This window comes from Pleurodeles waltl, chromosome 6 (assembly GCF_031143425.1).
Source record: "Pleurodeles waltl isolate 20211129_DDA chromosome 6, aPleWal1.hap1.20221129, whole genome shotgun sequence".
NCBI classification, from domain to species: domain Eukaryota; kingdom Metazoa; phylum Chordata; class Amphibia; order Caudata; family Salamandridae; genus Pleurodeles; species Pleurodeles waltl.
This window is the reverse complement of record NC_090445.1, coordinates 1,152,368,013-1,152,390,192: the sequence shown is the minus strand read 5'-3', so window position 1 is coordinate 1,152,390,192 and position 22,180 is coordinate 1,152,368,013. Positions and strand designations below refer to the sequence as shown.

At 42.6% G+C, this 22,180-nt stretch overlaps 1 protein-coding gene across 1 annotated transcript in view; it reads left to right on the top strand.

The window, feature by feature from the left end:
* The window catches only part of ADAMTS14 (ADAM metallopeptidase with thrombospondin type 1 motif 14), a 654,816-nt gene that overhangs the window by 342,863 nt on the left and 289,773 nt on the right, over positions 1-22,180 (top strand). The window contains exon 7 of the mRNA XM_069240367.1: positions 3,084-3,189. Coding sequence (XP_069096468.1) covers positions 3,084-3,189 — 106 coding nt within the window. The remainder of the gene's footprint in view (positions 1-3,083; positions 3,190-22,180) is intronic.

The window sequence follows — 22,180 nt, the reverse complement described above, 5'->3', positions numbered from 1 at the left end:
CCCATAGCGGGATCTCTAACACTGACTATCGTGGTGAAGAACCACTGCTGTCTCCGCCATACTGACTGACATTCAGTATGTCGGGTCGGCAGATGGCTGATGGCCTTTTGGTGGTCCAATAGCCAAACATGTAATATGGCAGTCGGACCGCTAGAGTTGCGATGGTTGGACCTCCACCCCCAACATGGTGGTCCATGGACCACCAAACCTGCAATGAGGCCCTAAATCTTGGAATAAGTAACAAAAGTTAGAAGAGAGTTAATAGAAAGTGAAATATGGGGTTAACTATTTCAAAGGAAGTCAAGAAAAGTGACAGTTAAAATAATTGTTTATGGAGACCAGTTTTATCCTACAAAAAAGTTTAAAAGGTCAAAAAAATTCCAAGTGTCACAAAGACCCTTTTTCCTGTGATTAGAGCAAAGGTCAGGCAACCTGGCTCACATAGTTTTGGCCAGTTGACCCACTGAATGACGTTAAACTGTGATGTCGATGCCTTGTGCTCCTTGGGATCTTGAGGAATTATCCAAGCAGATCTCAACAGAATCACAGTTCATGCAAGAGTTTGCATTGGAGAGGCGTTATGCTAATTAAAAGTGCTCCAATGGATGTCAAGTATTCGGATAGGCCGAAAATGTTATAACTTTTTTAGTTATGTGCTCAAGCATCCTCCCAGCTGTCAGTCAGATTTCTGCACATCCTGGAACAATGATGCTTTAACAGTGGCAGTGCTGGGTCATCTTCAAAAAACCACCGTACCCACCATTCTGGCTTGTTATGACCAAACACATGCACACCTCCAGAGCTGTGGGTACATATTACTTGCACTCTTATTGTTCGAAACATGGCACACGGCTCTGAGCTTTCACTTTCAAGATTTGTTTTCTGCATGAATTCAACATCTCTGTTCTTCTTGAACTGCACAGCAACCGTGGATGGCTTCTTGGAAGCTGGGCATCCAATAGCAGACTGACAATGCATCAGCAGAAGACAGAGTACTCCAGTCTTTCTGTGAGTAGATCTAAAAGTTGGTCTGTGATCTTTAGTCCAGGAGGAGAAGGAAAAAGAAAGAAAGAAAGGAAGGAAGGAAGAAACAAAGGAAGAAAGAAAGAAAGAAAGAAAGAAATACCAGTAGAAGTGAGTAAAAGAAGGTAAGAAGGAGAGAGTGATTCAAGGATGATGTGAGAGAAGGAGAGAGAAAGGGAAGAAGGAAGGTAGGGAAAGTGGAACTAACCTAAGCAAGGGGAAAGAAAAGAAGAAAGGAATAGCTGAGCAAGTAAAAAGAAAAGGAAGAGATAGTAAACAATCAAAGAATGGAGAAAAAAAGGAGGGAATAACAATGACAGAAGAAAAGATGGGAAGACAGAAAGAATTAAAGAAATCCGGATCATACATACATAACCCAGCTAATTCTGAGATACGTATGAATTGGCATACATCAGGCCTCAGTTACAAGAATCTGACGCATCGGATCCAATGTGCCAGATTTCTTGCGTTGCCCTATGACCCCCTGAAATGCCATTTACAATACAGAGCTCCATGGTACACGGTTTCACAGATGCATCAGAAATTCTGACGCATTTGTTCCGCTAAACTAATGCATCGCTGGACTAGCATAAAAAAAATGATGCTACTCTAGCATGCTAGGAAGGCTCCCATAGACAAAAAGCCCTGCGTCAGTTAAATGCCTGCTCTAAGCAGGCGTTAAAATTCGGATGCAGTGAAGTTCCAGAATGATGCAGTGTAATGTTTTACATGTAACTGCATCAGTTCTGCGTGGCTTTTCCCGAGGGAACGGCTACCTTGCATACAGTATACTTAGTCCAGGTATAATGTAACGCAAGGCTTTGCAAACTGACATATTGGGCCCAATGCACGAGTTTGTAAATGTGGAGTAGTGTAAAGCACTGCTTGCGCCACCGTTGCGTCAAAACAAAATGACACAAGGGTGGTGCAAAGACCTTGTAAATGAGACCCATTAAGTACTAACCTAGCTGTAAGGCAGGCAAGGCTGCTCAGGGAAGAGGTAAGGGTGCATTAGAAAAGGTGGACACGTACAACAGGCTGGTTTGCACTGTATGGATCTGCAGTACATTGCAATACAATTTAAGAGTCTGTTCAGAAGTCATCAATAGCATGAAAGCAGTGGGCACGTTTCCTTCTGGACGAGGTAATCCCGGAAAAAAGTGTATTTTCTGTTCCTTCCTGAAGAGCGGGGTGATGGTGGTGCATAAAGTACTTTACAGGTCATTAGAAAAGCTGCAGTTCAAAGGAAATATTCACTCACACTAGCCATGTGACTTGAAGCAGTGAAAATATGAAAGACAACATCTGGGGATGTTGTGAGTTTCACAGGTTAAATTTCCAGGATCTGCCAAAGGAGGCTGTATCATTAAAGATAGAACTAGTAAATCCATAGTAACCTCTAAGGGAACGCACAGCAACCCACAAAAGGGTTACACATCTCAACAGGAGCAGAAAATAACATAACGCTCACGTGCAATTGCTAGGTCTACTCTTTCCGATCACTGTCTCCCTGATGCACAGGCTAGTTTGCCTCACTGAATTCCCAAATCGGAATGTATCCGCGTGAAATCAAAATTATTAGTTGTGAAGTCGTTTCCGCATTTCCTAGTGTGAAGGTCTGCAGTCGCTTTCCTTTTTGGAGTGAAATAACGGTGCAACTGCGCTGGCACTCATTGGAAACAGCAGAGACTAGATCTGAATAAATCATTACGACCTTAAACATTCTCAGAAATTAAAATGTTCTTCTAACCCAGCTCAATTAGTTCAGTGTTTAAATGTGTTGTACTTCTCTGAGGCGTTTTTCTTCAGCAGGATATGAAATGTCTCGATATCTCATTTTAACCCTGTTTTGAGGATGAATGCTTCTGTGAGAGTGAAGCAAAAAGGATGTGGTAAATGGTGTTTTGTCTGCGGTGCCAGCAGCTGTGCGGTCCCACTCTATATCTCCACAGGGAGCAAGGCGTGTAATGTGATTGTATACGGCTCCCGCCTTTTTCTCATGAACTCTCTCTCCAATCTCTTTTTTTTCCTCTTCTCTTTTTTTTGTATTCGCCTTACAGGTTACGCCCCCGTGACGGGCATGTGCCACCCACTGCGTAGCTGCACCCTGAACCATGAAGACGGATTTTCCTCCGCTTTTGTGGTTGCCCACGAGACCGGCCATGTGTAAGTCTGTGTGAGAAAGTTGTTTCTGCTACATCTTGGCAAGGGCTTTGCATGCAGTGGGCCTTTGCTTCACTGATGAATGCAATGAAGTGGATTGCATTGTCAAGAGAGTGTGGCACAGTGTGCCTTCAAGAGAACTGCCGCTCAGTGCTTATGGGGAACCGAGCTTTCTTTTCCCAGCTAGCGGCCACCCAAGTCATTAGGCCATTTCGTCAAGGTTCATACTTTTGAAGTAATTGTGATTATTTTTACGAATTATGTTCATCATGTATACTTAGGGTGATCAAGTATACCATTATCCTGATTTTACCATTTGATTGCGGAAGAAAAGGGAAAGTATAGCGTAAACCACAGGGGTGTACACATACGCACCGCCCTCACAGGTTGTGATCCGTGCTATGCACATGGACGTCAATTCACCAAATGCCAGGGGTAGCAGAAGTGACATCACGCGCCCTTTGACCTCCACTTTCACTCACAGACATACTTACATGTACACATAAACGCACACTTACACACACACGCTCTCACATAAACACACACTTACCCGCAAGCACGCACACAACATTTGTTTAAACGTATTTTTACTTACCTCAGCATCCGTGGAAGGACATATTCACGTTTTAGTGCACTACTAGTGAATAATATGTTATTTAATATGAGTGGAAAAAAATGACAGAAAACAGAGCGGAGCCCGAACTGGCGCCAATAAGGACGAGCCGCCAGTGTTCCTGGCGCTGAACTTGTCACCGCTGAAGCGAGGGGGTCACAAAGGCAATGCTAAGGGTCGCAAAGTGCAAGCCAGGGGTAGCAGTTGCGACCCCTGGCGACACCTAAATGATGTTCATGGCTATGCAGTCAATTGGGCGCTGTAAACTCACCGTTTGTTATGGTTAAAAACATTATTATGCCAAATTTCTTTGCTCTAAAAAGTGAACCCAAGATCAATAATATCAGGGCGCGACATACACAGTTGTTATACATTGGTCTTCATGACCTTTACACACCTGTATTTCTCATGATCCCCTTGTTTATTTTTGTGTTTATTCTGTGTATCATTGTTAAAAAATCAGGAAAGATATCATGAAAGCCCCTCACCCAGCACAACTTTGCTGTCCTTGATGTGTACTTGTGCCTTTGTGGCACCTGCCAGATCCTCTTCTTGGCAACTTCTGCTCTTCACCTCCTCAGGCTTCCAGACTTCTCCCGATAGCAAGCCATCTTCTCCCAATGCTTTCTTGCTTCACTCGCTCTCTTCTCCTGCCGCTTCAGTTATTTAGGACTAAAGCCATCTCCCCTCATTCTCCTTCCAAATGTTCCATATTTTTCTTGTTGTCAATATCCTTCTTCAGGGTTGTTTATAAAAGTTTGTTTCGTCCCCCTTTCCTCCTCTGCCCGTTTCACATCTTTCTAAAAGACACTAACCGCCTGTTTCTTCATTCTTGCGGTAGAAACTATCACCTTTTCTCTATCCCTGCAGCCTTACAGATAGGCAAAATGTTCACTAATTTTCCACATTCTGATTATCAGAATATATTGTTAATGGCCAATAGATTCCATATTTTTTTCCAAAACAGAAAGCATGCTTTCTGATTTGTATGAGGAACAATATGAATATAGTTTGGCTATGTACATTGTTTGCCCAGTAGCTAGCCTAAACACCGACCTTCATAATTCCAGAATGAATGCTGAAAAGTTCAGAATTTGCGTGTGGAGTACAGGAACACAGCAGTAGGCTTCCACCACTTACAGAATAGCACTCTCTAGGTTGGTGATCTTGGGTGACTAGAGGACTCTTTTTCAGTTAATTTGTTTTCCCAGTGAAATTTCACTCTTGCCCATTAGACACCAGCTTGTCTCAGGCCCCTTTCCTCCATTTCCTCAAATACTAAGGGAGAAACTGAAAACTATACTTACCACTGACCCTTATAACATTGTAGCCTTTAAAAGCATAGATCACTCTTGTTGCACTTTGAGACATGTGACCCAACTCCATGACCTGGGCCAAACAATAATGAGGAGTGGCAACATGCCCCAGTGGACAAGGTGGTGGCCCAAGGAGGGGCCATGCTTGCATAAGTACTTTTCTTATGTGTCTTCCTGGATATCCAGGAGTTTCCATATTGCACCAGAAAGACTCATCCAGGAAACCTCCCCTCCTGGTCGAACAGTGAAATGCAGCATGGGTTGGTGTGTGACACGCAACTTGGATTGAAGTGATTGTAGAAGGTGGGGTTGGTTCTACAAAATTTTGATAATGATGTTGCTTTTAAATCAAATATAAACTGTGGACAAGCAAGTTAATTATCATTCCATCGATGTTAGTTTCCAAGGAGAGCTGCCTTGAAGGGGTTCTGCAGTTGTCACAAGAGGAGACAACCAAATTGGAGGAAATTTGCATAATGCTTGAGTCACTGGTGAAAATAACATTCCAGTTTAAGGCATGGTTTGAAAACCGACAATACCAGTGATATGTAGCCTTGATGCAATAAAGGATCAGCTCTTAGGCAAATAGGAAAAACACCCCTTCATTTATAAGAAAGGTGTCATAACACTATAGACAAATAGAGTGACAGAAACAAGGAGAAAAATAACGGCTACAACTTCCCGTGTGCTCTCCAATCTTTGACTTTTACGTGTTTAAGTTTAATTTCTGTGCATAATAATTATATTCTGCTGGGGTAATTGTCAAGAACCCGATTTACAGAGCTAGCCTCAATGGCTACTTAGGTCTGTACACTGTATACAGTATCATGACAATCTGCAGGTATAGCAGTTTTCAGCATTACTTAATTTATAGTTTGGGCCAGGAAAGGGGGTGGCTATACAACATGCAGTGAACACACACTCGTTTGGACATTTGTGGTTGATTCCTCCATTGAAACGTATGTGAAGGTTCGCCTTCTAAAGGTGGACTAAATGCATTTCCACGATAGAGCAGGGAAGTAAACGCCCCTATATTTCACGGGCTCCAAGGAAGTAAATTACCCACTTGGAAATAAAGCATGGTAATTTGGATGGAATGTATGTATCAATGCAATGTAAATAATAAAAGAGATTACCTTGAGAATGTTTCTAAGCTGCTGTCTCTGGTTGATGACAAAAAATAGAGTTGCCATAAGTTTGAAAACATATTGATAAAAGAGTGGGGGCATTAACATTAGAGAGGAAAGGAGGGTAATACGTATATCTAAAAATGGCTACAGGGATTAACCCTTTTAACTTTGAGGAATTTTGATTGCCCAGGACTCACTTTCACATACGAGGGGAGTGTAACGAGAAAGTCAGAACAAGGTTGTAATACAAAAGGCAAAATTGCCTTGTTTTCTGTGTTTGCTAACATAACAAACTGCAATTTGCCATTCCTCTTTGATACTTGTCAATGATCCAAGAAAGGCCTTATTCTCAAATGTAAATGCTGCACAAGATGTACACACAATGCATTGGTCATGTATTCAAAATGGAGATCTGTGGATTATGGGCTGTCCACCCAACAAAGGCTGGTCCACCCAGCCAATGCTCTTTTAGGAATGTATTAGTGTCAGACACTACCTTGTCAAGTGGCACCCTCCAAAGACGGAGGTCTGCAGGCAACCTACCTCGGTCTCTGATGTAACAAGGCTACAAGGACAGGAAATACGTAAGGGGGGCGACTATCATCAATTACATTGGTGCCACAGAATTCAATTGTGCCCCCTTTGAAATGGTAGAAATTAATTTCAGACAATGGCACCCGTGCTGTGCATTCAAGCTGCTTTATATTGCTCTACTGTAACGCTGATGCAAAAAAGACCTAGGAAAAATTTAATTTAAGTAGAAAATGCTTGTCATAAAAAAAGGTTTTCCATACTATGGAAAGTGAAACTTGACTTTGCTCCATTTGGTATCACACAAGCATAAAATAGTGTCAAATGGGTTGTCCTGTTTTTTGCACCAGTGCATGATTTTACCAAAGACTGGACGACTCAGAATTACAGGTAATTCTAGGTAATTATAGAAATAAGACACATTTCTCAGTAGACATTACTTGCAAAAATGTTAAGTTATGGAAATTCTGCGTAGAAACAGTGTCATCTTAAGGATTTTTGGGGTCCTGAGCCAAGCATATTTTGCGGCTCCTCCTCTGGAAAAAAAACTATTTTCTACTAATTCAAGCCTCTACGATGTCAAATTGTAGTACGTATACATTTCGGACCTAAAAATCATTAAAATGACACTGATATAGATAGACAGAGATAGAGGTGGGCAGAGAGAATTGAAGAGAAGCTGACAGAACGCTCAGTAACGAAAAAGTGAAACAAAGTTTATTTTTCCAGGCCGTCCGTGTGACGGTAGGGGCCCTGGGCAATTGCCCACTTTGATCATGCGTTAAAACGTCTCTACGCACAAACATCAAAGAACTGAGCAAACAATGAGAAACTGAGAGGTAACATTCATGCAGAACATTGTGTTTTCCAGTGCATGATGTTTAATTCAGCTACATACTCCTCCTAAATTTAATGGATTCTGAACTGAATCCTCTTTCTGAGGAGAATGCATCTAGGTGCAAATCTGGCTTCGGGCAAGTACTTATACTACTGTTATGGTATCTACTGGGTGCACAATATGTGCACCGTTCCGAGCTTCAGACCTCGGAGTGAGATATGAATCTCTAATTGCACGGTTCCTCCCATTCAAACGGATTCCCGATTGTACCTGTCGTGAATCATGTGGCCAAAAACCCATATGAGGCCTATTTAGGTCCCAAGTCAACATTTCAAATTTTTTGTACCAGATTTGATATTTGCACAATGATCATAATGAAAACCTAAAATGCGAGGTTGTCATTTATTAGTCCAACAATACAAACAAAACAGTTGCATGAGGAAAATATCAGGGGCGGGAAGACAAATGTGATGAAGAAAAGTGCACGCAGATGTTGCCACACTAAAATAAGCTGTGTTATGGTTTTCTTTCAATCCACTTCTCCGACACATTTAGAGGAGGTCGGGAATACTTTCTCCCCCCTCAACTTCCCTAAAGCCTGTTCTCTCTCTCTCTCTCTCTCTCTCTCTCTCTCTCTCCCCCTCCCCCCCCCCCCCTGTTCATTCAATGCAAAACGTACAAAGGCACACAGGGTCCAAAGATGTCTGCGATCTGTAAAAGCCTTTAACAATATGTGTTTCATAATGTTCCACCAGCTGTTTGTCTTTTAAATTCAAGCATGTGACTCTGAAAGAGACGCCCGAGACCACCACTGTAATTTGGAGAAGGGCTTTTAAGCATATAGGCCCTCATTATGAGTTTGGTTGGTGGCGGAGGCTGCCTGCCAAACTCATTCGTATGGACGACCCCGACGCCAGTCTTTCGCCCGCTGGCCCTATTACGAGTTCCCCGCCGGCCCAGCGGCGAACAGGACCTTAACATTGACAGCACCGTTGCACTTTTCACTGCCCATAATTCAGGCAGTGAAAAGCACAAAGGGCTGTCCGTGGGGCCCCTACACTGCCCATGACAAGTGCATAGGCCCCCATTGGGCCTCCAGCAACCCCTTTCTGCCAGCCTTTGCGTTGTTGGCGAAAGGGGACTCGTGATCCCCAGGGATGCGCTGCAAGCAGCGCTGCCCTGGTGGATTGAGACCACCGGCACCGCCAGGCTGTCAGCTGGCGGCAACCTGGCTGTACCAGCAGTCAGACCATGGCAGCCTTTGGATGGTCCGAGTGCCACCCCGAGTCTGGCGGTCCATGGACTACCAGACTCATAATGTGGCTAATAGTCTCTTTTGGGCATCATGTTAATTTAATAGTACTCTGCATAAAATAAAGCCTTCAAGAACTGTGTTTTGATCTTAACAGATAAATCATGCGGTTCTAGCCATTCTGATTGGTTGGCTTCAGCCAGCCAACACATATCTGGGGTTAGACCACACTGACTGGTGAGTGGCAGGCCAAACTAAAACAATGTGCAACTCACATGTCCCTGTACCTCTTGGTATTTCAGGACGCATGGAATACATAAACACAAGTCTTTTTTTCATGTTTTGTGATAGGAATTCACCCTTTATTTTAGTTTACTTCTGGAATGGATTTAAACCAGAAGGATGTGGCAACCTCAAAAACAAGCGTTTGTAATGCAATAGGTCTCGCATTTGCTTGACTTAGAGCTATAGGGAGTGTAATTTCATAACTAGACTTTTCTTGCCACATAAATTGGTCAGCCGTGCAGCTCCTTATCTGCTACAACAATGCTGGCATCCACAGAAGGTGGGGATCTGGCTGGTACTGTGGGGCCCTTCATGCTCCCCCCGCAGTCCCCAAAATTTTGACTGGGTGCTCCCACATGACCGGGCTTGTCGAGTTGGAGTCCCCGGTGCCGAGATCTGCCCAGGGGAGGGGAGCCAGGCGGCCCACCTCCTACCAAAAAAAGTTAATAAGTTGGCCAAGCCCTAGAGGATGTGGTCCTTGAGGCCAAAATCGGTTGTGAGAGGGGGGCATGCAGACCTGCTGCCAATTACCACTGTGCATGGTCAAAGGTCGTGCAGAGCATAGGGTTGGGTGGGTAAGGGGTTTGGCCCAGTGGTCAACCCCACTGCTAGTGGTCGAAGACCGTGCACAGCGAGGGGTTGGGTGGTTATAGGGGTTTTCCGCAGGGCCTGGCGGTGGTTGCATTCTTGTATAGTAATGAAAATTACTTTATATTAAAAATAACATAGAAATGTACTTAAAAAAATAAAGGTTACAGGGACATTATAGTTAGGCTCTCATTTAAAACGCACCTTACCATGGAAATTAACCTGTTATAATTAGAGTTATCTGTGAATGATGAAGGCGCGAGTTATAGTTACTTGAAAGAACTCCAATAGAGAAAACTGCTGAATTTCTATGGTTTTATATGAGTAAATTGAGAACCTAACTATAACGTCTCTGAAACCTTTGTTTTTTTCATTGAATTTCAATGTTTTTTTTAACATATACTGATTTTCATTGCTATTCGTGAATCCAACTACCAGGTCCTGAGGTTAACCCCCTATAAGCACCACATTTTTCACCGTGCACAGCCTTTTCCCTGAATGGATTTACACCAATTAACAAAAAGCAGAATCTGTGTACTGACAGCTAGCTTTCTGCCAAATTTGGTGTAATTTAGTCCAGCGTTTCGGGCTGTGGATGTGTTGACAAATCCCATGGGAAACAACATGGGAAACTCAATGTTGTTAAGCCCCCTTGACGGATCACCCCAAAACTTTCCATGTCCACCAAGAATCACTGGGCCACTTTTTTTGGAGAATTTCGTGAAGATTCGCCAAACCGTGCCAAAGATATAGGCAAGTAAAAAAATGCTTTTGCTATGGAAACATGGTCTTAACTATAACTACCTAGTGTTGACCGCTATTAAGTAATGTTATATAAATATATATATATATATGTATATATATATATATATGTATATATATTTATATATGTATTTATATCTCACAGCATATCTCACAGCAACTCCTCCAAAGTACAAAGGGCGTGCTCGGACAACAATATGTGGAGGCATCATTCTATTAAATATATGTGACCACATATTGTTGTCCGAGCATGTCCTTTGTACTTTAGAGGAGTTGCTGTGAGATATATGTGGATAGCTAGATCCACGCTCAGACTGTCACCATTTTTGCAGCTTCAGGATTCCGGCATTTAAGTTTGGTGATTCATATATATATATATATATATATATATATATATATGTGTGTTTGTGAATATGCCTCGGTGAGAACCGTGTATAAGGAGGAGTTTGAATCGTAGCTCTGGATTCGAAGACATTGGAGACTTTGACAGAGTCAGGATCACAGGATCAATGGTAAGGCTTTTAAGACTAGAGTGCTGGAGGTTCCGGGCGACTTAGAAGGTGAGTGCAGGGAAGTTGCTTGCGTAGGACTGGAATGAGACCAAGCTCCAACTCATGTTCAGAAGGGGTATTTATACCTGATGGAAAGACTGTTCTAGAAGGGCTCATGGGTCACATGAAAGTCTAGAAAGTTGCAATGGAAACCAGGGAGAAAACACACCTTTACTGATGGCAGGTACAAGTGATGTTGCAATTATTTAACCAAAACAGCTGGAACGAAAGAGCATTAGCCGTAAGAGTCAATAGGTCATGCCAATAATGAAAGCAGGTGGAAAAATATCCCTAAATGGTTACATGCAATGGGTAATGGCAGATGGAGCTAACAAACTACGAAACACATGATACTCCTACAAGATTTCAACCGGGGGAGTGCTAGGACTTTCAAAATATAGAAACACATAGGGCCTGATGTAGGTGTTGGCGGTAACAATCCCAACATCTCTTTTTCAATAGTTTTACCAACCACCGGCCTGGCAGTCCGGTCACCTGATATAGATGTTGGCAGGGCCACAGCCAACAGACTGGCACAGTCCCGCTGATTCCGCCAGGGATCTCAACCCATATAGACGGCATAATAGTGGCTGGCAGCGGGACTGCAGCCACTGTTACCACTGTGCAGATTTAGAAGTGCCTTCCCACCAGGCTGACTATGGCAGGAACAACTCCAACTCAAGGCTGGAGGACTGGGGGGGTGAAAAACAACCTCCCCCTTTTGCTCTTAACTTTTTGACTGGAAGACTCATGCTGTTGCTGCTGAGACTTCATCCCGAAGAACAAATTCCCTACCATCGCTGGACACAAAGGTAACTAATACATTGCGCTTATATGCAAAGGGTTGAGCCTGTACCATTGAACTCAACCCGACCGTTAACATACATGTAAGTATGTTTTTTTGTTTTTCATGTGTTTGGAATATGTGTTGACATAGGTAGTCACATACATTGCATGCAACACACCCATATCAACACATATATTCTAGGGGACACTCCCCCTTCGTCGCCAACCTGCTGCCATAACACTGCCCGTACAGCGGGAACATCCAAAATCAGGTCTGTGGTATACTGTCAGGCAGATAGCAGCCAAGTCCAGTCGGCCAGCAATAGTAAATCACTGCCTCCCCGTTTTGTTTCCCAACCACTGACATCTAAATATGGCGGGCGGTACTCCATCAACTAGATGGAGTACATGGAACCAGCATGGCAACGGGATGGCGCTAAGACTGCAGAGATCTGAATTAGACCCATAATGTCCAATTTCCAAGTACAGATTTTTCACCTTGAAGGAAGCCTTAGACAAATCTCAAAACTTCACTAGGGATTAGTGCGCACTAACCTATGGCTCAAGTACTTAGCCTAGTCTTTGATTCTCCAACTGGAATCCGGACGAATGCTGACGGCTGAGGAGCAAGAAGCCCAAGAGGAGGAGGAATCATAGCTCTGGACCAGAAGACACTGGGGACTCTGACAGAGTCAGGATCACTGGATCAACACGAAGGCTTGAAAGACTAGAGCACTGGAGATTCCTGTCGACTCAGAAGGTGAGTGCAGGGATGATGCTTGTGCAGGACTGAAACGAGGTCAAGCCCAGACTTAGATTCATACAGGGTATATGTACAAGATGGGAAGATTGTTCCAGAATGGCAAGTGACTCACATGGAAGGCTGGAAAGTTCCAATTGAAACCTGGAAGAGAAGACATGTTAACCTAACGATTGTGAGCTTTGCAGATGGCAGGTGCAAGTAAGGGTTGGAATCAATTAACTAAAACAGGTGGAACCAGACAGCATGAGCCGTTAGAGTCAATATATTACGCCAATAACCAAGGCAGGTGGAATTATATGCTTCCTTGTTTACATGCAATAGGTAATGGAGGATGGAGCTAATAAACTAGGAAACACGTGATACTCCTACAAGAGTGCAACCAGGGGAGCAATGGTACAGGACGTTCAAGGGGGTGAAGAGCTCTAGGAGATGAACAAAGGTTTGCAGTAGGCCATAAGGTGCCATGGGGAAAAGCAATACAACCCATTTCACAAAACACACAGCACAGACTGGACAAGAGGGGTTCATGACAGGAAAGTCATCCCTAACAACAGAGAAAAATATGTTATGGAAGCACAGAGACAATTGTGCAGGGGAGACCAATATGAGAATTTGAAAATTAATCCCATTAAGAAAAATAATTGTGCACATCATGGGATGTTAAAACGCTGGTATGATTGTGGGCTTTTTAATCAAGAAGACTCCCTCAAGATGGATAATCCTAAAAGTCCTATAATTTACTTCCTGCTGAACATTCATAAAGCCAAACAAAATGATCTTAGAAGACCTATCATAAGCACTATTTTTATGTGAATATGTAACTAATCTCTCATTGTATATACAGGCTACCAATGATTTCTTATGTTATGTGAACATCACCCCCTGAAAACCAACATATAATATGATGAAAATGGATGTGCCCTCTTTATACACATGCATAAAACATGCTCTTGAGGAGAACACATACTCAAATGTTTAACAGCACGACCAATCAACCATCCACAACACACTCAAATAATAATGACCATGTTACAATACTGTCTTACCTGCAATGTGTTTTTTTTTTTACAATAAGATATACCTATAAAAACAAGGACAAACAAACCTCCTGTGCCCTCACATGTACATATTCGTTTATGGAGTGGAGAGAAATTGGGATCATCAGGGCAGATAAACATACTAGATTAGTGAGGAAAATAGTATTGGGTGTACTATTTACTGGCAATCTGTTTCTTATTTCAGATGGAGGAGAATCACTATGAATGGCGTACATTGAAAGATTAATAAAATGAATTTAACATCCAATTAACCACAGTATGGAGCAAAACTAAATAGACTTCCTCAATGTAGCGATGTATCTTTAAAATGACAAACTAAACTTACAAATCTACTGCAAGGAACAGGCGAGTAACTTGTTACTGCATTTAAACAATGGCCATTCCAAGGCAGTAGAGTGGAGCATCCTCTATAGCCAGTCAAGGGCACAAAGAATTATCTCCTCTGATGAAGACTTTGAAAAGGAAGCACATATGATTGCAAGATTCTTGAACAGGGGTTATCGCAAAAAGATCTTTATGAACCTATCAACAAGAATATTCACAAAAAAGGGATGAACCATTATATAAAATAAATCAAAGAGAATCTTCTGGTATAGTGAGCCTCAGATCAGATTCTTTACGGAATGTAGTAGGGAACCCCAACATATTAGGTCATTTATAGAGAAAAACTGGCTTCCTTCAACACGGCAAGCATTTGAAAGACAGATTGAGTCTACATCCCAAGATTACATACCAGAAAGCAGACCATTGAGCAATATACTCACGAGTAGTATGTATGTCTCAGAGAAAAACGGAAACTGGTTGATAAATAAGAACAATTAATTTTTGAAATATGGAAAATGTAAGGTCTGTATTTATGGAGTGAATAAGAAGACGAGACACTCGAGGGTAAAACTTGAGAAATCGCAGGGAGAATGACATGCGATACAGAATTCCCGAATTTTTGTTTTGGAATTTGAATGTGAAATGGAATATGGATTTCACAGCACATAGCCATAAAGAATTAAGCAAGGAGTTATTCTATTATTAAACATTTTTGGGATGTGTGTAATAGTGATCTCACTGTCTTCGGCTATTAGTGAAACATATTAAATCACATCTACATAATGGAGATCGTGAGTTGGAACTAAGGAAATGTGAATCGAAAATGATCATATCACTAGGCTCTGAAAGACCTTGGGTTCATAATCTGGATGTGGAGCTCCATGTGCCTGTGTAGCATCTATATGTGGTTTATTGGACATCAGTTATAAGCACTCCTACGAACTGAGTAAAGAATGAAGTGTTTCAAAGGGATTGTTGGTGATTTATTCACTTAATTATTCATATATTGATGTTTATGTATCCCCTCGTTTCCTCCAAAAAAGGATTATGGCAAAGACTGTGCTCCATATTTTAACACTGTGGACTCAAGAGTGTTGAAGAGGCAATATAGGACGACTCTGGAACTTGGGCCCATATTTATACTTTTTTAGCACCGCATTTGCGCCGCTTTTTGACGCAAAAGCGGCGCAAACTTACAAAATACAATTGTGGGCCGTATTTATACTCTGGTTGCGCCGAATTTGCGTCGTTTTTTTCGACGCAAATTCGACGCTAAACTAACGCCAACTAACACCATATTTATACTATGGCGTTAGACGCTTCGGGCGCCAAAGTGCCCGGAGTGTGCGTCATTTTTTAGCGTGAACCCCTTCCTTGCGTTAATGATATGCAAGGGAGGCGTTCCCGTCTTAAAAAATGACTCCCAGGCCTTTACGTGGTATTTATACTCCCGGGCAAAAATGACGCCCGGGAGTGGGCATGGCCAAAAACGGCGCATTTGCGCCGCTTTTTAACGCCTGGGTCAGGCATGGCGTTAAGGGACAAGTGGGCTCAAAATGAGCCCAGAGTGCCCTCCCCTGCCCCCAGGGACCCCCCCTGCCACCCTTGCCCACCCCAGGAGGACACCCAAGGACGGAGGGACCCATCCCATGGACATTAAGGTAAGTTCAGGTAAGTATTTTTTTTTTTTTTTTGTTGCATAGGGGGGCCTGATTTGTGCCCCCCTACATGCCACTATGCCCAATGACCATGCCCAGGGGACAGAAGTCCCCTGGGCATGGCCATTGGGCAGGGGGCATGACTCCTATCTTTACAATGATAGGAGTCATGTTGATGGGGGATGGGCGTCGTTAAAAAATGGCGCAAGTCGGGTTAAGACGATTTTTTCGACGCAACCTGACTTGCCCCATTTTAAGACGCCCATACGCCATTTTCCCCCTACGCCGGCGCTGTCTGGTGTACGTGGTTTTTTTCCACGCACACCAGGCAGCGCCGGTCTGGTAGCGCCGGCTAACGCCATTCAATAAATACGGCGCCCGCATGGCGCTTCAGAATGGCGTTAGACGGCGCTAAATTTTTTGACGCTAAACTGCGTTAGCGCAGTTTTGCGTCAAAAAGTATAAATATGGCCCTGTATTTTGTAAATTTGCGCCGCTTTTGCGTCAAAAAATGATGCAAATGCAGCGCTAAAAAAGTATAAATATGGGCTGGTTTCCTGAAATTTGCTTGATAGAGTTCATGATTTTTTACAGCCTGTGAAATATCGTATAATGCATTTTTCTATCAGAATTTAGCATACTCATATTTATTAGTTATATGTATGGTACTGATCACTGCACTTTAATGTGTAAATATAAATATAGATAAGATAGAGGACACTGCTCATCTCTGAAATATGATTACACTGTTTCAGCACTAGGACACTTTAGGAATTTTGCACTTTGGCACAAGACATTTTAAAGAAAAGAGAAAAAGAAAAGAAAAGATAACTGTATTTGTATCTCTCGACTTCATGCATTAGTGATGTAGGCAAGTCAGATGATTTTGTAATATTCGTTGAGAAATGCTGACTGAAAACATCTGATAAAACGATATATTAAAAAGAATGTAACTGTGTTACTAAAACTATGAACGTTTGGGGCATTGTAAGGGCAGAAGATAAAATGATTAAAAGGAAACTGAGGTTAGCGATCTAGATGTTTGAATGCATTGGAGGAAGAACTAACTGGCAGTTGCCAGTAGGTAGTTATAGTTAGGCCCTAGTTTCAAAGCAATATAGGAGAAAGCTTAACGAGACTGGAATGAACGAAAATGTGGCTGGGCCTGTTGCATGTTGTTGAAACAAATGATAATCAGTCTTTTTGGAGTATAATTTCCCATGAGAGTGCAGACATTGTCAGTACACGTTGTCATTTTATATTCATCCCGAGAAATGGGAACACCACTTCTTTGCGCTGTGTGCCCAAGAAGCTCTTGGTATCCGCCCTGCTGTTGAAAGATCTGATAGTTTTAGTGGGAACATATGTCGGTTTGCTCCCCCAGACGCCTAGTGAGTTTTTTTTTTTTTTAGTTTAGAGGACAATCATTCTGCCATTTGCCGATTAAACGCAGCTGAAGCACCAGGCCTTGATCGGATTCCGGGTGACCTGTTTAAATCAGAGCTCCAAGAATAGTCTAGTTATGGTGAAATTCCCAATTCGTGAAAAAGGCCTGAAATTATTCCTGTGTTTAAGAAGGGCGGTAGTGGCAGTCCATTGAATTATAAACCCATACATTTAGTTGACAACCTACAAAAAATGTTTGCAAGGCATATTCTCGATAAGATGCAAAGCTGGATTGATTGTGAGATGATCCTAACCCCTTTACAAGTAGGATTTCGTACAAAAATGAGCACATCTGACCTGGTCTTTAGATTTGCACTCTTATATTGGAAATACTCTATGTTGCATTTAATGATCTGCGGGCAAAGTTCGACATGGTCTCACATGAGAATCTTTTAAAAGTGTTAGCCGCAACGGGCGTTCCTGATATTCTTATTAATCTTATGGCCAGGTTATACAATGGAAATTATGCACAGGTTCATGGAATAACCAGGGGGGAATTGACCGATCACATTCCTAGTTCTCAGGGTGTTCTCCCCCCCACATAGTTTACGTTCTATATAAATGGAGTGATAGAGGAGCTTATGGCCTTTATTAATGACTTCCCTGTTTTGAACGGCAAAAATGTTCCCATACTATTATCTGCTGATGATTCACGACTTATTTCGAAGATCCCCATGGGCCTGCAAAAACTCATTGATTAATATGTGGATTTTTGCAAACACAGGGGTCTAAAGCAGAATGCTGATAAAACCAAATGTATGCTATTTAGAGTAGGAACAGTTAGAAACTGCGTTATATATAGATTGCTACTGTGCTCCTCAAAAGTGTTTTTAGTTTTGATTATTTAGCAATCAAATTAACAGACAAATTAGTCTGGGAACCCCAACTTACTAAGAGTTCCCTGCTGACAGAACACAGATCAAAAGCCATTCTCCGCCTGCACAAGCGGTCTTACTCTCGTCCTAGTTCCCCTGATCTCCAGGCTTACCATTCTAAGGCTCAAAGGGCAGGTCTTTTTGGAGCTGAAATTGGGGAGTATGTTGATGCTTAGAAACTGCCCTAGTTGAGACTTCATTTATAAGATCATTTGTCTCAGTCCCAGTAAGAACCCCTCTCTTACTGCTTTTTCTTGATTTGGGCATCAAGCAAATTACTGAACTGCACAATTAAAACCACGAATTGGATATGGATTTGGGCTACACAAGAACTAAATGAATACAGAGATTCGCTGATGGATCTCCTGAAAATTAGCAAAGCAAAAAAACTTCCCTGTTTGAAGTTTATATCCAGTTGGCTCAAGAAGCTTGGTTTGTCGAGACTGTGGGAAAATCCATGTAATATTCATAGAACAGAGATTGCTACCTTGAAATCCTTTTATTGGGTACATGTTCATGACCATCAGATCATGAACAGGACCCTTGGGCACCTATCAATGCAGTTTTTAGAGTTTAAGTGAAGTTCCCATTTTGAGATTCTCTTGGATACCATCACATCACCCTTGGCTAAATATGCAATTTCGCCTGGGTTGCTTACCTCTCATGGACTTTGGCTCCACGTGGAAGAAAGATCAGGCCTCTGATACATGCCCAGCTTGTGACTTGGCTCCTGAGACAGAGGAACATATTATGTTCTCTTGTCCCGAGTATCGGGGATCTTGTTGCAAATAGTACAGCAGATATGTTTGAATATGAGAATATCTCATTATTCAGTAGCTACCAGAATTCTGAAAGCTGACACTTCAGGTCCTATTGTGTTTGCATCTAGCCTTTTTCTGCTTAGCGTATGGTATAAGCATATACAATTTCTGACTTAACCACACTAGTGTGGGAGTGATCAATGTAATTCGATATCGAGACTGTTGAGATGGTTGTAATCTCGAGCTCTGCTGCCCAGTGAAGGTTTTTGCAACTTTGTACTACTGTTTGGTCTATCCATAAGGGGGACTGTTTTATTCTGTTGCACATAGCACTTTAAACATTTATGGTTGGTGGGTACAATTAATTAGTTGTAATTTGTAGTTGTTTTATACAAATAATTCTATTTAATTGTCCAATCCTTTTTTTAATCAAAAATTGGAAATGTAATCCTATTTGGATTTTAGAACCCTTAGTCACTAAAACACTTTCAATGATAAATACTCCGAGGTTACATCTCCATTCCAAGTTATTGCCATCCAGGATCATACACGTTCAGCAAACTCCTGGACTGTGTCCCCTTATAAACCCGATGCTTTTTAACATGCTATTTGTTATTAACTATATGGAATTATTTATGAAAATTGGTGATAATGTAATTGTTTTGATTTTTACCAATTATTCATAATGGAGGCATTCTATGACAAAAAAACTGCTTGAACTAAAAATAGTATATTTTTAGCTCATATTTTTATATGGTTCATTTTATGAATTACGATCATGTTTATGTATCTCTTTACAATGTACTTTGATGGTTATGGTATCCGAATAAAGTATATTCTGACTGACTGATCTAGTTTCCATAGGAAAAGTATTTTTTGGGGGGGTAATATCTTTGGTGCCATTTGACGAATCTTCATGAAATTTCAGAAACTAGTTTGCCACTCACTTCAGCTGTAGTCCTGAAAGTTTCGGGGTAATTCGTCAAATGGGGGCCATAAAAGGGAGGGTCCCAAAACACCTTTTCCCTTGCAATTTCCCAGAGGGATTTTGAATAGAACTACTGCCTGAATGACAGAACGGAATTACACTTTATTGGGCAGGAAGCTAGATCTTGGTCCAAAAATATTGCTTTCTGTCATTTGTTTTAAATCCATTTAGTTATTTTGGAGTTATTAAAGAAAAAAAGATTTATGTATATCTAGAGATGTGGAGGGTCAATGGATCCCAGAAACCTCAAAATGAGATCAGATTGGCTGCCACCACTTCAACCAGGAAGTGGTGGCAGTCATCTTGGGACCCTGGCTCTTCACATGGAAGGCACCCAAGTTCCCCATTTTTTAAACTTTGCCATCCCTTATCAACCTCAGTCATGCGCAGCCATGTTTCTTTTTATGCTAGGCCCGGTGGTCAACACCCCAAAGGTAGCCAACCTGGCATGCAGCCTCCTCCACAAGCCAATTTCAGCCCCAGGGACGCCATCCACGGGTACGTGTTTTGGGCCTCCCTTTTCCTCTGCCCTCACTTGACGGATGAACCTGAAACTCTCAAAACACCAGCTGATGTGAGTGGCAAACAAGTTTTGAAAAGTTAGTGAAGATTCGTTAAACAATGGCAAAGTTATTACCAAAACAAAGAACGCTTTGTCTATGGAAACTAGGCCCTAACTATAGCTAGCAGCTGACGATGGGCAGTACGTAATATATATATATATACACTCTCACACACACACACACACACACTCACACATATATATATGTATATATATATATATATATATATATATATATATATATATATATATATATATATATATATATATATATGCTTTCTGTGTACAGATCCAGGCACAGACACCTTATTGCCCAAAAGTCATTTATCCGTGCATATCTACCATAACGCATTTCAGCCCGCCGGGCAGAAACCGCCGGAAGACCACACCGCGGTCAATAGACCGCGGGGGTCATTTTGACTTTCCCGCTTGGCCGGCGGGTGATCGCCAGAAGATCGCCCGCTGGCCCAGCGGGTAAGCCCCTGCAACGAGGAAGCCGGCTCCGAATGGAGCCGGCGGAGTTGCAGGGGTGCGACGGGTGCAGTAGCACCCGTCGCGATTTTCATAGCATAGCAGACAGTGAAAATCTTTGTGGGGCCCTGTTAGGGGGCCCCACGACACCTGTTCCCGCCATCCTGTTCCTGGAGGGTTTTACCGCCAGGAACAGGATGGTGGGAAGGGGGTCGGAATCCCCATGGCGGTGCTGCAAGCAGCGCCGCCATGGAGGATTCTCTGGCCCAGGGGAAATCCGGCGGGAAACCGCCGGATCCCCTTTTCTGACCGCGGCTTTACCGCCGCGGTCAGAATGGGCACTGAAGCACCACCAGCCTGTTGGCGGTGCTTCCGTTGCCCGTGGCCCTGGCGGTTTAGGACCGCCAGGGTCAGAATGAGGGCCTAAGTGGCATTGCTCACATGACACGCCGCACCATGACACCTCCTTTGAAAACACACCACGAAATTAAGCAAACATAAACATGAAAAATACACGTGTTTCTCTGTTATAAACCAAGATACTTACAAGGGAAGCAATTAAATCGAATTATAACATATCCAATTAAAATGTTGAAATTGTCCCATGCATATTAATTATGCTAACTAAAGCACTCAATATTGACACATATGATAACATTTTCTTCATGAAAAGTATACACCCACTTCACCACCTTCTTTTAGATAAAGGACTCACCTTACGTGCACTCCAGTTGATGCTTGCCAACAGCCTGGCTTCTTGATGCTAGTCACCAGTAGCCTTGACACTGTAAATAGCATGCCCAATATTTATACCCCACACAGTGCTTCTCATTTATATTTTTCCCAAAAATGCCTGAGAATGTATATGAAGCAATGTTTTCTGTTTCTCACGATCAACCTGATTACTGTATTCCAGCATATAGTTATACCGGGCAACCTATACCTGACATTTTCCTGCATCTGCCATTTCACTGTACCAATATACCAATCCCATGTTTTACTAAACATTTCATTTTCAGTTGTTCAATCACCATGTGCCCCTGCATTAACAATGAGAATTCATTACATCAATTTTGCACTGTGAGTAACCACCGTTATCACATAGGGGGTCATTACAACCCTGGCGGATGGCGGAGAAAAAGGCGGTAAGACCGCCAGCCTGTTACCTTGGTGTATTATGACCATGGCGGTTACCGCCATGATCAACCGCCGGTTCTCCATCCCGCGTGCCAGGGCAGAGATGACCGCCGGGCTGGAGACCTGGGTCTCCAGCCCAGCGTCCGTCAGTATACCGCAGGCTGTATTTTGGACCCGGCTTACCGCCGTGGATTTCCAGCGGTTTGAACCGCCATGAAATCTATGGCGGGAATTCCTTCCCTGGCATTGATAGGGGTCTCCCCCACCCCCCACCCCGACTCCCTCCCCTACACCCCCAC